The sequence below is a fragment of the Oncorhynchus mykiss genome, chromosome 26, assembly GCF_057628025.1.
Source record: "Oncorhynchus mykiss isolate SJ-2025 chromosome 26, ASM5762802v1, whole genome shotgun sequence".
Lineage (NCBI taxonomy): Eukaryota > Metazoa > Chordata > Actinopteri > Salmoniformes > Salmonidae > Oncorhynchus > Oncorhynchus mykiss.
The window spans coordinates 40,296,173-40,311,648 of NC_143047.1; the positions used below are offsets into that span (position 1 = coordinate 40,296,173).

A 15,476-nucleotide genomic window follows, 5' to 3' on the forward strand; every position below is an offset into this window, starting at 1 on the left:
ACCCAAACCCGTACTGTGCTGGCTGATTCCCACTATAGGGCCGACCCAAACCGTACTGTGTTGGCTGATTCCCACTATAGGGCCGACCCAAACCGTACTGTGCTGACTGATTCCCACTATAGGGCCGACCCAAACCGTACTGTGCTGACTGATTCCCACTATAGGGCCGACCCAAACCGTACTGTGCTGACTGATTCCCATTATAGGGCCGACCCAAACCCGTACTGTGCTGACTGATTCCCATTATAGGGCCGACCCAAACCGTACTGTGCTGACTGATTCCCACTATAGGGCCGACCCAAACCGTACTGTGCTGACTGATTCCCACTATAGGGCCGACCCAAACCGTACTGTGCTGACTGATTCCCATTATAGGGCCGACCCAAACCCGTACTGTGCTGACTGATTCCCATTATAGGGCCGACCCAAACCCTTACTGTGCTGACTGATTCCCATTATAGGGCCGACCCAAACCCTTACTGTGCTGACTGATTCCCATTATAGGGCCGACCCAAACCGTACTGTGCTGACTGATTCCCATTATAGGGCCGACCCAAACCCGTACTGTGCTGACTGATTCCCATTATAGGGCCGACCCAAACCCGTACTGTGCTGACTGATTCCCATTATAGGGCCGACCCAAACCCTTACTGTGCTGACTGATTCCCATTATAGGGCCGACCCAAACCCGTACTGTGCTGACTGATTCCCATTATAGGGCCGACCCAAACCCGTACTGTGCTGACTGATTCCCACTATAGGGCCGACCCAAACCCTTACTGTGCTGACTGATTCCCACTATAGGGCCGACCCAAACCCTTACTGTGCTGGCTGGAAATCATTACATTACCATCACCAGGTATACTGAAGCATCGTATTGTGTCTTCATATTGTGTGCAGGAAGGAAATCAACAAGACATCTCTCTAAGTTAGGGACTTTTATTTATGTTTTTAACACTAATTCACAAACAAAATACAAGAAGAAAAAAGAAAAACAACCAATTTCAACATATTGGTCTAGATTTAAAACAACTGTATTCAACTTGTAAATTCTGTTATTGGAGACAAGATTTATTTCATGATCCTCGAATTAACATTTTTTAAAAAGAACCTAATTTTAAATGAATCTGTTTTATGTTCATTTCAGAAATGACATTTTAGATCATTGTGTTACAGCAGTAGTATATAGAGGATTTAGTATGAAACGGATTAATATACATTTCTATATGCTTTGCAAAGCATGTTAGACAAAAGACAAAAGCATCACTGAGCTTCTTCATATTGTTACGCTTAGCAACACGCGTGTTCCAAACGCATCCCTATTCCCTACTACACAGTGGACTACTTTAGACCTCCTGGTCAAAAGCAGTGCACTATATAGTGAATAGCGTGCCATTTCAGACGCAACCTTAGACTTCTCAATCCATATAAATAGAGGGATTCGTAGTATCCCTACAGAATGACATCCTAACTGTTCCCCTAAAGGGTGTCCTGTGTCTTTCTACTCCAGACCTGCTGAATTTCATTGTTACACCAACGTTGTTTATTAATCAAAGTAGTACAAAGCCATGAAAAAGATATCAGTTTAAAGGCACAAGAGACTTGCTCCACTCTCAGAGACCACTAAAATGAACCACGACAAGACAACAACAACAAAACACTAGTCAAATTAATACATCAGTCAACTTGGCCTGCCAAGTCTCCCCACTAGAGGGCACTCTCGCTCCAGCAACAGGAGACGCTGCACCGCAAACACTAGGACACAGCCAAGGCCCTTTTCTAGAACCCCTGTCCAACACTCCCAGCCTCTAACTCTCTGGTGTGTTTTTGCCGATCTGAAGGGGGACTGGATAGGTGTAAGCAATATGCAGATTGCTTCAAGTCATCAACATGTAGGCTGCCCTGATAGAGTCACAGTCTTAAACCTATCCTGTTCCTTCAGATCTGTGACCACCATAATGGTAGGGGTTAAGGTTCATGGTAGGGGTTCGTCTTAAGATTGGGCTACAGTGTTGTTTGCAAACACTCCTCGAGTCAAATCCAGAATGTGCAGAGCCCCACATTCACGTTGTTTGTGTGGGGTCAATGGCTTAAAGAGACTGCTTGAGGAGTTTACGATTCAGTGAAAAGAATCAAGATAAAGTTTGGACCTTTAGGGAAACAGTCGCTGTGGCCAATGCCCCAAAATGGAGGAGTCCTGCTCCCAAACTGAATGAGTAGGTAACTTCAGGGGGTTCCTGTTTGAAATGACCAGGGCATGGTTCTAGAATTCACCGTAGAACCTCAAAAGATGAAGACGAAAGACGGGCGGGAGTCGATCGCCACGGGGGAATGTGAGTTAACAGCGGACTTTGCTGCTTGTGTTTTCAGATCCGTTTCACTGCTGCGACGTCAGGAGGATCATCTAAGCAGAGGCCAATCACCACACCACACCTCCCACACAAGACCCAACATCATGCTAAACCCATACAGTCCTAGAGGAGATTTACATACATTCCATCTAAGAAGAGCTTCCTTTCAGAGACTTGCCAGCTAGGCATTGCATATCCTGTTTCAATGGAGCCTTAACAGAGTAGTCAGGAAGAGAAAGGCCTGCATAGGCAGTTCATCATGCTCATGTTTTCAAAGGACATTAGTACATTCTATTGGTCAGCAGCTACAGTATCCCACTGAGTCATCACCTATGCTGAGGTTTATCCACCTAGCTAAGGTACAACCCATCGTCTACCCTTACCCTCTCTATCTACCGTATATCTACTGTATATCTATGTCCATCCACAACACTTGGTCTTAGTTCTGTTGAAACACACAAACCAATCTAGACATATAGGGAGGATTTTGTTTGACTACTAACATGGATCTCTTCCCACACAGACACACACAATCCCAACACACACTCTCACACGCCAGGCGCCCACAGGGGCCACAGCGGGGGGGTGCTCTGTAGCTGGGGCTGTGTGAACGGTGGATTTGAGTCAGCGTGTTGTGTTTTGTTGTTGCTGAATGGACTTTTAGCAGACAAACTCCTGTCTCATGCGGATGATCTGCAGCAGGGCGGCTTGGACGTCCTCATCCATGTGGCCCTGGGAGAAACAACAACGGTTTGAGATCATCCAATGGTCCCCTATTTCACAGTTATGTCAGCAGTGTGGGCTATGGGCCAGTCTTACTGGTGTTGTCAGCAGTGTGGGCTATGGGCCAGACTTACTGGGGTCGTCAGCAGTGTGGGCTATGGGCCAGTCTTACTGGTGTCGTCAGCAGTGTGGGCTATGGGCCAGTCTTACTGGTGTTGTCAGCAGTGTGGGCTATGGGCCAGACTTACTAGGGTCGTCAGCAGTGTGGGCTATGGGCCAGTCTTACTGGTGTCGTCAGCAGTGTTGGCTATGGGCCAGTCTTACTGGGGTCGTCAGCAGTGTGGGCTATGGGCCAGACTTACTGGTGTCGTCAGCAGTGTGGGCTATGGGCCAGTCTTACTGGTGTCGTCAGCAGTGTGGGCTATGGGCCAGTCTTACTGGTGTCGTCAGCAGTGTTGGCTATGGGCCAGTCTTACTGGGGTCGTCAGCAGTGTTGGCTATGGGCCAGTCTTACTGGGGTTGTCAGCAGTGGGGGCTATGGGCCAGTCTTACTGGTGTCGTCAGAAGTGGGGGCTATGGGCCAGTCTTACTGGTGTCGTCAGAAGTGGGGGCTATGGGCCAGTCTTACTGGTGTCGTCAGCAGTGTGGGCTACGGGCCAGTCTTACTGGTGTCGTCAGCAGTGGGGGCTATGGCCCAGTCTTACTGGTGTCGTCAGCAGTGTGGGCTAAGGGCCAGTCTTACTGGGGTTGTCAGCAGTGTGAGATATGGGCCAGTCTTACTGGGGTCGTCAGCAGTGTGGGCTAAGGGCCAGTCTTACTGGGGTCGTCAGCAGTGTGGGCTAAGGGCCAGTCTTACTGGGGTCGTCAGCAGTGTGGGCTATGGGCCAGACTTACTGGGGTCGTCAGCAGTGTGGGCTATGGGCCAGACTTACTGGGGTCGTCAGCAGTGTGGGCTATGGGCCAGTTTTACTGGGGTCGTCAGCAGTGTGGGCTATGGGCCAGTCTTACTGGGGTCGTCAGCAGTGTTGGCTATGGGCCAGTCTTACTGGGGTCGTCAGCAATGTGGGCTATGGGCCAGTCTTACTGGGGTCGTCAGCAGTGTGGGCTATGGGCCAGTCTTACTGGGGTCGTCAGCAGTGTGGGCTATGGGCCAGTCTTACTGGGGTCGTCAGCAGTGTGGGCTATGGGCCAGTCTTACTGGTGTCGTCAGCAGTGTTGGCTATGGGCCAGTCTTACTGGGGTCGTCAGCAGTGTGGGCTAAGGGCCAGTCTTACTGGCGTCGTCAGCAGTGTGGGCTATGGGCCAGTCTTACTGGTGTCGTCAGCAGTGTGGGCTATGGGCCAGTCTTACTGGTGTCGTCAGCAGTGTGGGCTATGGGCCAGTCTTACTGAGATCGTCAGCAGTGCGGGCTATGGGCCAGTCTTACTGGTGTCTTCAGCAGTGTGGGCTACGTGAGAGTCTTACTGGTGTCGTCAGCAGTGTGGGCTACGGGCCAATCTTACTGGTGTCTTCAGCAGTGTGGGCTACGTGAGAGTCTTACTGGTGTCGTCAGCAGTGTGGGCTACGGGCCAGTCTTACTGGTGTCTTCAGCAGTGTGGGCTACGGGCCAATCTTACTGGTGTCTTCAGCAGTGTGGGCTACGTGAGAGTCTTACTGGTGACGTCAGCAGTGTGGGCTATGGGCCAGTCTACTGGTGTCGTCAGCAGTGTGGGCTATGGGACAGTCTTACTGGTGTCGTCAGCAGTGTGGGCTATGGGCCAGTCTTACTGGTGTCTTCAGCAGTGTGGGCTACGTGAGAGTCTTACTGGTGTCGTCAGCAGTGTGGGCTACGGGCCAATCTTACTGGTGTCTTCAGCAGTGTGGGCTACGTGAGAGTCTTACTGGTGACGTCAGCAGTGTGGGCTATGGGCCAGTCTACTGGTGTCGTCAGCAGTGTGGGCTATGGGACAGTCTTACTGGTGTCGTCAGCAGTGTGGGCTATGGGCCAGTCTTACTGGTGTCTTCAGCAGTGTGGGCTATGGGCCAGTCTTACTGGTGTCGTCAGCAGTGTGGGCTATGGGCCAGTCTACTGGTGTCGTCAGCCTCTGACATTTAGGACACTATCGTATCAACAATCACATATTTTCAGATATATTATTTGTCTTCAGGAATTTGCTGGGCAACAAAAATGCAAGAGATGCCAGGGAGGCTGGAGTGTTATATTTTACTGTAACTAGAAACAAATGACTAAAAGAAACACACACTGACCTGTGCTGCACTGAGGAGATGAGTTCTATAAATTGAAACCACCTCTCTGTGTTGACTCTCAGCATCCTGTGAAGAGAGAGGGGGAGAGAGAGGAGGGAGAGGAGGGAGAGGGGGAGAGAGAGAGAGTAAGAGAGAGTAAGAGAGAGTAAGAGTGAGAGTGAGAGAGGGAGAGAGAGGGAGAGAGAGAGAGATGTGATGAGTACAGGCCCACTATGGGCTGACCTGGCAGACATTACACAAAGGGACTCCGCCTGCCTGGCTCCACCTTACCATGCACCTCTGAAATACGCCCGTCTTTCACAGCAAAATAGATGGCATCCATATTTTCCTGAAGACTGCCAACATCGAACGAAAGAGCCAAGAGAGCGAACTCCAAATGAAAACGTGGCCCCGACCGTGGGTTCACATGAGAGCATGAGTAATGACGTTCTCAGGATTCTAATATGGACCTCATTTTCTTTTCATCTGGGTTCTGGCTAGCCGCTAGACACGACTTCAAAAAAAGTACACCAGTTCATTCTCTGCCTCCATCATTTCAAAGGCTCAGAGTGAGCTGACAGAGAGGAAGGCAGAGGTCGTCCTTGAAAATCAGGTGCACAGACAAATGTTTTGTGGAGTCTCGCATCGTTTCCAGCTCAGCGGTAAATCGGCGGTAATACCCACACAGCGAGAGTGTTACTGTAATTATACGACAGACAAATAGTCTTTGGTTTGCACTGTAAGAGCACTGACACAGATGTTCTTTCTGATGTACTGATATATCCACAGGGAAACGGTTCATATCCACTAACTCACTGTGGGAGGAGGATCAATCATGTCTGGACCAAACCTCCATGTCATCAAGGTAATTAACGAAGATAATAACATCCCATTATCGGTAACTAACGCTGGACTGAAAAAAATGCTTTCGTCCCTACTAACGAGGCTCATTATGTTTGGGAGCCAGAGAGTACCGAGTGACTGATTATGGTGTTAGTGCAGCGTATTGACATGACACCATGTTATAGGTCATCGTCTGTCATGAGTATAAAATGTCAATACAATCATGTACACTATGTAGGCAAGTCAATTGTTACAGCTTCACACAACGTAAGGGACCACAACAGAAATAAGTCATTTACTTTGTGTCATCCCTGACAAGTTTTAAAAATCTACAGGTATATTCTGTGTGTATGTATATAAATATATATATACACACTCACAGCCAGCTGCTGCTGCAGGCTCTTGATCTGGGCCTGGAGTGTGTCTATGTGCTGCATCTGTCTCTTATTGGGTGCAGCGTTGCCAGCGTACGCCAGCTGGGACAGACCATTGAGGGCCTGCTTCAGTCTCTCCACGTCCGTCAGCAGCTCGCTGATCTGAAACACACAAAGCTGTTAGCACCAGAACACACATAACCATCTACATATTTAGAAAACCTCATATCAACAGACCAAAGTATTGCCTGCCAAACTTCTTAACAGAACTAAAAACGGAGAATTTGAGATCTTACCAAATGTAAATACTACCGTACTTTTACCATATATAGTACCAGTCAAAAGTTGAGACACCAACTCATTCCAGAGTTATTATTTTTTTTACTATTTTCTACATTGTAGAATAATAGTGAAGACATCAAAACTATGAAATATCACATATGGAATCATGTAGTAACCAAAAAAGTGTTAAACAAATCAAAATGTATTTGAGATTCTTCGAAGTAGCCACCCTTTACCTTGATGACCGCTTTTTTTCAATGTAGAAAATTGTAGAAATAAAGAAAAACCCTTGAATGAGTAGGTGTGTCAACTTTTGTCTGGAACTGCACATTTATGTTGATTTTATTCATATTAAAAATGGCCGACAATTCAATGCAGAATATTTCTCCTACCTTTTTGTCTTTGACCTCTGTCTGCTCCGCCGACATCTGGATCCTCCTCTGAAACTCCCCGATGGTGCTGAGCGACTCCTCGTACCTCTCCTTCAGCTCCCGGATCTCCTTATCCATGGTGTTGCTCTTCTCCTGCAGGGCCTCAGTTTCCACCCTGGCCCTGGACTTGTCCTCTCTGGCCCTGCCCTCGTCCTCCCTGGCCTGGGCCACCTCATGGTGGAGCACCTCGCACTGCTCCGCCAGCCCAGATAGCCTCTCCCCCAACGCCGCTGTCTCTTCCTGCAGACGCTGCTTCTCGGCCTTCAGCTGGCTTAACTGGTCCTCTCTTCCTCCAAGTTCGTCCAGGGCCTGGGTGGCCCGGAGCAGCTCTGACTGCAGGGCTGCCACGTTCTGGGCCCTCTGGTCGCTGGTCTCCTGCTCCTGGCGAAGGGAAGCAAGTAGCTGGGCCACCTGCCCCTCCAGGGCCTCCTTGGCCTGAGCATGCTGCTGCAGGAGGACGGCCTGGTCCCCGGAGCATCGCTGGAGCTCCTTCTCCAAGGCGCAGGCTCTCTGGGCCTCCCCACGCTGAGCCTCCCTGGCTTTCTGGCACTCGTCCTGGGCTTCGTGGATGGTGTCCCTCAGGGCCTGGTGCTCGGCCTCATAGTGTTCCAGCCGGGTTGACTCGGATTCCAGGCGCTGCTGCAGGCTCTGGATGTCAGTGTTACACAGGGCGTTCTGCTCCTCCAGCTCGGCCCTCTGCACAGTCACGTCTTTGTACTGCTGCTCCAGGTCTACCAACCTCAGCGTCAGCTCCTCCATTTTACCCCTGTACTCATCTTCCACCTCCTTGTGCTTTTCACTGGCGACAAAGCCTGTCTCCATTCTCTGCTGCACAGACTCCATCTGCACTTTCAGTTTCTCTTTCTCGTGCTTGTGACGTTCCCCCTCCAACTTCTCCTGGTTGTACTTCTCTTGCATCTCCGAGAGCTTTCCTGTCAAGTCTTTCAGCTTGGTGTTGTAGGAGTTCTCCCTTTCCTCTATGGCAGTCAACGGAACAAACTTGGCCTGGATAGCTTCCTGGATGGTGTCTAGTTCTTTCTTCTGCGCCTCCATTTCTTGGTGAAGCTTTACTGTCCCATCTTGGGCAGACTGGTAGCTTGCCAACGCCTCTTTGGCACGATGCTCCGCCTCAACAACAGCATTGCTCAACTTAACCCTTACAGCTTCATGGTCTATAAGGCACACATAGTCATTTTCTATCATCACCTGAACATTCTCCAGCTTCTCTTTCAACTCTGCACTACCCTCTTTCACCTTCTGCAACTCTTCCTCACTTTCTTTGCTCTCCTTCTCCACTTTGGAGAGCTCAGCCTTGGCCTTCTCCAAAGCAGCACTCAGCTCCGAATTCACTTGCTCATGTTTCTCTCTGGACACGTACTCTCCATTTAGGCTCTGTTTCAGAGACTGGTTCTTGGCAGTGACCTGGGCCAGCTCCTTCTCTCTCTCTTCAAACCTCTTCTGGAGCACTTCCAGTTCCTTCACCAGTTCAGCGTTGCGAGCATTCAAGGCACCCACTTCGCTCCGGAACTTCTCAGAGGGCACGGTAGCGCTCTGTAGGCTAGTGACGCTCTCACACAGGGTGACCCTCTCCATTTGTAGCATCTGGATCTGCACCTCGGCCTGGCCGTTCCTTTCTGCGGCCTCCACCAGCCTCTCTTCCAGCTCCTCCACAGCTCTCTCCAGGGCGCTCTTGGCCTCTTCATGGGCCTTGAGGGGGATGAAGTTGGCCTCCACCCTGCTGTTGAGCTCCTCCAGCTGCTCCTGGAGCATCTCCCGCTCCTCCTCGCTCTCCTCTACCTGGCGGATCAGTGCCTGGCTCTTGGCAGTTATGTCCGCCAGCCTCCTCTTCATGGAGGAACTCTGTTCCTCCAGGGTCGTCCTCATCCTCTCATGCTCCTGCAGGGGGACCGCCCCTGTCCCGGCCTGGGTTTGCTGGCTGTCCATTTCCCTGTGTAGCTCAGCCACCTCCTCCAGCACACGGTCATAGTCCTCCCGCAGCTCTGCCAGCTGACGCTCCTTCTCATCCACCGCATTGCTCAGCAGGTTCTTCATGTTGTCGAACTTCTCTGCCGGCACAACCTTCTCTCCCTGCCGTGCCCGGGTCTCCTTAATGAGGGCCTCCATGTCCAGCACAGCCTCTGCCAGCTCATCCCGCTCCTCCCGCAAGGCGGTCAGCTCCAGGCCCAGCCGCTCTGCCTCCACCGCCAGCTGGCCCTCGCTGCTCTTGTACTCTTCCAGGGCCTTCTCACTCTGCTTCAGGTGGTTACGCACGCGCCCCACCTCGGCCGAGGCGCCCTCGTACTTGGCCTTGACATCGTGGAGCTGAGCACGGAGCTCGTCGGCCGCCTGGCCTCCTAGGTGCTCCTTGACCGCCACCACGTGGGCCTGGAGCTGCTTGACCTTGGCTTCAGAATCCAACATCCTCTTCTGGACATCCCCCAGTGCCTCCTCCAGCTCCTGGACCTGCCGGTCTGCCTGCCGTTGGATGGTCTCCCGGCTCTGGACCAGCTCTTGGCACTCCTGGCTTTTGCGGGCCAGTGCCGCCTGCAGGCGAAGAGCCTCTTCCTCGGCAGTCTGCTGCCGCCTCCTCACCGTCTCCAGCTCGCGCCGCAGGGCCTCCACCTCCTCGACTGGGTCCCAGCCCACGCCAGGACGTCCCGCAAGCTCCAGGGGACGGGACAGTGAGTGTGAAAGACCGGACGACTGCAGCACCTACAGCAGGAACAAAAGTTTCATGTGTGTGGAATGATTGTGCAATTTACATACACTTCGCACACCTATTTCTCACTCACAGCAGTGTCAGTCCAATATTGGCTTTGCAATGAGAGTCAGTTCCACTATAGCGACACGAGAATACTGAGAAGATGTGAAGGCTACAATAGGATAACAAAAATATCAATTTAAAAGTTGAGCCCAAAATCTAAAAAATACCTGCAGTGGTTTAAGAGAATAAATCTCTCATTTGCTGGGGGGCAAACAGCTGACAGGACGAAATGAGAATTCAGCCGTTTATTTGGCTGTCAGAGAGCTGATAAGCTCATGGTTGCTGACTGGACTAGAATACACAGCAGATATGGTCTGCGTGTTTTTCATACTTCATGAGTTTCCTTGTCATTGCGGTCCATAATGCTCTAGAAAAACGAAGAAGTCAGGTTTACCTGCGCTGAATCCAGGCTGTGAGATTGTTTGACGAGGACATTGTCTTTTCCTGCCAGAACAAATACGGAGATGATTCAGAAGAGGTATTTTTTTTAATTCAGATCCTCTGATTGGATCTCTTATTCTCTGATATCTCACATTTAAAGAGAGCTCCCTCACCTTTGATAACAGACTGGCCAGAGTAGTCCCCCTGAAAACACATAGAACATACAGTATGTTCACATTCACGCACAACCTTAGACAACCTGAGCAAGAGCTCTTAGTAGTATTATTATTATGTAAAAACCCCATGATGATTTCAGATGCTGTAGCAGGTTTGGCATTTGGCTGTGGTCCCTCACCATGTGGCTCCTGAGCTGAACCTTGACGGTCTCTGGGGCCCGAGCCCCCTCCTCCCTGTCTTTGGCACTCAGTAAGAGCTTCAGCTGTTCCCTCTAATTCAGCACAAACACAACGTGGAGCTTTAGAACAGATCAACAGCCTGACAACTTTAGTTGCATTTGAGGACGATAACTTTCAGATGAATACAGCTATGGCCTGGTATCCAATCAAATATTTCCACATTCTCACAAACACCCACAAACAAACAGGCATGCTAATTCAACTCTCTAATCTATAGGTAAAATGTTCCATTTTTTCTTCCCACCCCAAACAATTGAGTTGTGTGGCTGTCCTCACCTCTTTATGGATGCATTCCACTGTATGTTTTTCCTGCACAGGATATAGAGGATTACAAGTTAAGTATCAGAGGGTTTGACAAACAACTCATTACCATATATAGTGCCTGTCACCGTCCAAGTTCTTATGTTTCTCTTGAAGCACAAACTGTGTTTGATTCCCCTCTCAGTGACTTTCCGTGTTAGTCAAGAAGTTGTCTACACTACTTTCTGTGTGTGTGTGTGTGTGTACCTGGCTGAGCTGCTGCTGCAGTAGTTTGACCTTGTCCATCAGAGTCCTCTGCTCCAGGTGAAACTTCCTCAGAGTCTCCTGCTGGCTCTCGTTCTGTCTCTCCAGGTCCTGACAAACATTAGAAGTCACAATCCATTTACAAGTCAAATCACACAAATCTCTTAAGTAACCCTTCTCCAAGCCAGAACAGCCCATAGGGCAGGATCCTATCAAATGTTTCTGTAGCATGAGTCAGCTTGAAGTACATGTACAGGATGCTGGGCAGGATGCTAGTCTGTCACAGGGCCTTAACACGTCAGCATCCCTCTGTTTGGCTGGCTCCTAGCTGAACTCGGCAACCCGAACCGAACGAGAGTTGCTTGCATACTCCCTTAAAAGACATTCGCTTTAAAAATGAGAAAAACGCAGCAATGGTACTGTTTGTTCATTTTGAGATGCCGTAGCCAGTATACATTTACTGAAGATACCTGGAGAAATTCATTTTGACGTTTTTGCCGAGAAAATCATAGTCGTGGAAATGTAACATCTAACTAAGATGTTTGGTGCAATATTTCTCAATGAAAAATTGGGCATGAAAACGAATAGTCTCTCATTGAAGAACTACTACTGTTGACCAATCACAGACGAAGGGGCGTAGACCTTGGCTCCGAACTTGGCTTGCCTCTAGAAAACATTGTGTGCCCGAACAGCCCGAAAAAACCCTCACCGAAGTCCAAAACTAACAAAAATGGCACGAAATATTACATATGCACAAACTCTTCCCGAATTGTTTCAGTTGGGAAGCATACGGACGCCTTTACCCACAATCCATCTTCTTAATGCTGAGTGCCAAACACAGCGGCATCAGGTCCCTTTTTAGAGTCTTTGGTATGACTTGACCTGGGATCAAACCCCCAACATTCCAATCTCAGGGCGGACAGTAACCGCTGAGTTGAAAACATCTATAGATCTGTTTAATTAGATCCAACAGTAAATATAAATTCACTAGTACCTTCAATTATCCTGGACTTTGTAGAATCATGTCACGCTGATGCTCAGGCCAGCCTATACATTCCCCTATATACTGCTGGGTACATCTTGCTTAATGTCCTCATACATTCAGACCGGGTAATTACATCCCTGTCCATCACAAAGGACTACGAGGAGCTGGCCTATCAAATTCAATATTGAACATATGCAGAGAAAAACAATTGTACTCACCCTCACGTTGGCTTCGGCCTGTTCAGTCATCTCCACTGAGTGCTGTGGACACACAGGTTATCATTTAGCCATGATGGACCGGGAGGGGGGGGGCTGATGGCTAGTGGTAGCAGGGTAAGAGATTTCCTTATATACAGTTTCTCTGGTGGTAGTTACATTAGGGAATGAACTGCGATTATCCATCTCGTCACTAGGTGGCAGTAATGTCCAACTGAATGTCGGAGTGTGAGTCACTTGGCCTCCACAGGAAACAGTGTAAAACATGACAACTCACTGTTTACCACATGGTAATACACCATTAAGCAAACAGCTTCAACACAACAGTGATTTTGTAAAAACACTTGTGACCGTCTCTATTCAAAATTAAATCAATGAGTGGTGAATGATGTCAGATTCCATATTAAATCAATGAGTGGTGAATGTGGTCAGATTCCATATTAAATCAATGAGTGGTGAATGATGTCAGATTCCATATTAAATCAATGAGTGGTGAATGTGGTCAGATTCCATATTAAATCAATGAGTGGTGAATGTGGTCAGATTCCATATTAAATCAATGAGTGGTGAATGTGGTCAGATTCAATATTAAATCAATGAGTGGTGAATGTGGTCAGATTCAATAGAGCAGAAACTGAACATAAGTGGTATTGTTGGGATCGGCTTGTTCAGAACTCACAGATACCGTCTATTGCTCCATGTATGTATACAGAACACATGACCCAGGAAGTGCCTTGACGAGGAAGCGTTAACAGAATCAATAATAAAAACCCATCCTATTTGCTTGATGGGGCTCACGTCAAACTTTTGGTAAGCCTATGAGCCGGCTCACCTTTTCAACAACGGATTCACCCAGAGGAAATAACAGTAGAAATGTCAAGTGATTACTATACAGCTCAACAATAACAACTACAGTCTAATCAACAGCTCAAAGGGCAACACAGCAGGAGAGGCATTGCCCTAGGATCTAGGAGATATTGTCTGTGGAGATGTGTGTAGTTTTAAATCTGATAGTTAAATCTCCGTGCACAGAAATCAGTGTGAAGGTTGGCGATTAAAGTGAGCGATGCGATGTTTGTTACCTGTCGCTTTTTCTGCTCCATCTTGGCAGCTTCTTTTGCTGTGGACACGATGAGAAACAATTAACGGGTCCGTTTACACACGTCAGAGCAGCCCGTCACTCATGTCGTTGATGATTTAAATCTATACAATGTGTTTTCTCATCCCCAAGTCTTCAGGAGACTGAAGAGAGAAGTTGAAATGAGGTGATACAAGGACAGTACTTTCACACGGGCACAAAGATTTTATGCAACAAAAAAAAATAAAGCAATTATGCCAAAGTAATGATGATTAAAGGCTTGATGAGAAACCAATCTCAAATGAGCACTGAGCGTGAAAACAAACAACAGGTGTGGGAGAAATCCGATGAAGCCATCTAAAGCCGCCTCCCACAAACCAAGGACATCAATTTGCCACAACAAGATAATTGTTAAGTAGGGTAAATGACTGATGGTGCACCAGATACTAGGAGAACAGGCAATTCTAGTTTCTGACAAATGTAGACTAAAGTGCTAAAGAGTAGAATTTGATTAGATGCAATTTACCAAGGGTTATAGTTGAATGGGGCCCCTTTACCTAGGGTTCTAGTTGAGTGGGCCCTTTACCTAGGGTTCTAGTTGAGTGGGGCCTTTACCTAGGGTTCTAGTTGAGTGGGCCCTTTACCTAGGGTTCTAGTTGAGTGGGCCCTTTACCTAGGGTTCTAGTTGAGTGGGGCCCCTTTACCTAGGGTTCTAGTTGAGTGGGGCCCCTTTACCTAGGGTTCTAGTTGAGTGGGGCCCCTTTACCTAGGGTTCTAGTTGAGTGGGGCCCCTTTACCTAGGGTTCTAGTTGAGTGGGGCCCCTTTACCTAGGGTTCTAGTTGAGTGGGGCCCCTTTACCTAGGGTTCTAGTTGAGTGGGTTCTCTTTACCTAGGGTTCTAGTTGAGTGGGGCCTTTACCTAGGGTTCTAGTTGAGTGGGGCCTTTACCTAGGGTTCTAGTTGAGTGGGTTCTCTTTACCTAGGGTTCTAGTTGAGTGGGGCCCCTTTACCTAGGGTTCTAGTTGAGTGGGGCCCCTTTACCTAGGGTTCTAGTTGAGTGGGGCCCCTTTACCTAGGGTTCTAGTTGAGTGGGGCACCTTTACCTAGGGTTCTAGTTGAGTGGGGCCCCTTTACCTAGGGTTCTAGTTGAGTGGGGCCCCTTTACCTAGGGTTCTAGTTGAGTGGGGCCCCTTTACCCAGGGTTCTAGTTGAGTGGGGCCCCTTTACCTAGGGTTCTAGTTGAGTGGGCCCTTTACCTAGGGTTCTAGTTGAGTGGGGCCCCTTTACCCAGGGATCTAGTTGAGTGGGCCCCTTTACCTAGGGTTCTAGTTGAGTGGGCCCTTTACCCAGGGTTCTAGTTGAGTGGGCCCTTTACCCAGGGTTCTAGTTGAGTGGGCCCTTTACCTAGGGTTCTAGTTGAGTGGGCCCTTTACCTAGGGTTCTAGTTGAGTGGGCCCTTTACCTAGGGTTCTAGTTGAGTGGGCCCTTTACCCAGGGTTCTAGTTGAGTGGGCCCTTTACCCAGGGTTCTAGTTGAGTGGGCCCTTCACCCAGGGTTCTAGTTGAGTGGGGCCTTTACCTAGGGTTCTAGTTGAGTGGGCCCTTTACCTAGGGTTCTAGTTGAGTGGGCCCTTTACCTAGGGTTCTAGTTGAGTGGGCCCTTTACCTAGGGTTCTAGTTGAGTGGGCCCTTTACCTAGGGTTCTAGTTGAGTGGGCCCTTTACCTAGGGTTCTAGTTGAGTGGGCCCTTTACCTAGGGTTCTAGTTGAGTGGGCCCTTTACCTAGGGTTCTAGTTGAGTGGGGCCCCTTTACCTAGGGTTCTAGTTGAGTGGGGCCCCTTTACCTAGGGTTCTAGTTGAGTGGGGCCCCTTTACCTAGGGTTCTAGTTGAGTGGGGCACCTTT

General features: G+C 49.0%; 1 protein-coding gene across 2 annotated transcripts in view; it reads right to left on the reverse strand.

Annotated features, from left to right (window-relative positions):
* Positions 1-923: 923 nt before the first annotated feature.
* Positions 924-15,476, reverse strand: part of uacab (uveal autoantigen with coiled-coil domains and ankyrin repeats b) — a 92,630-nt gene continuing 78,077 nt past the window's right edge. For both annotated transcript variants that reach the window (XM_036981419.2, XM_090223071.1), the window contains exons 9-19: positions 13,578-13,615; positions 12,499-12,540; positions 11,299-11,406; positions 11,068-11,100; positions 10,731-10,823; positions 10,549-10,579; positions 10,389-10,438; positions 7,192-9,942; positions 6,524-6,679; positions 5,322-5,387; positions 924-3,083 (exon numbers count right to left, since the gene is read on the reverse strand). In XM_036981419.2, coding sequence (XP_036837314.2) covers positions 3,012-3,083; positions 5,322-5,387; positions 6,524-6,679; positions 7,192-9,942; positions 10,389-10,438; positions 10,549-10,579; positions 10,731-10,823; positions 11,068-11,100; positions 11,299-11,406; positions 12,499-12,540; positions 13,578-13,615 — 3,440 coding nt within the window. In that variant the 3' untranslated portion in view covers positions 924-3,011. The remainder of the gene's footprint in view (positions 3,084-5,321; positions 5,388-6,523; positions 6,680-7,191; positions 9,943-10,388; positions 10,439-10,548; positions 10,580-10,730; positions 10,824-11,067; positions 11,101-11,298; positions 11,407-12,498; positions 12,541-13,577; positions 13,616-15,476) is intronic.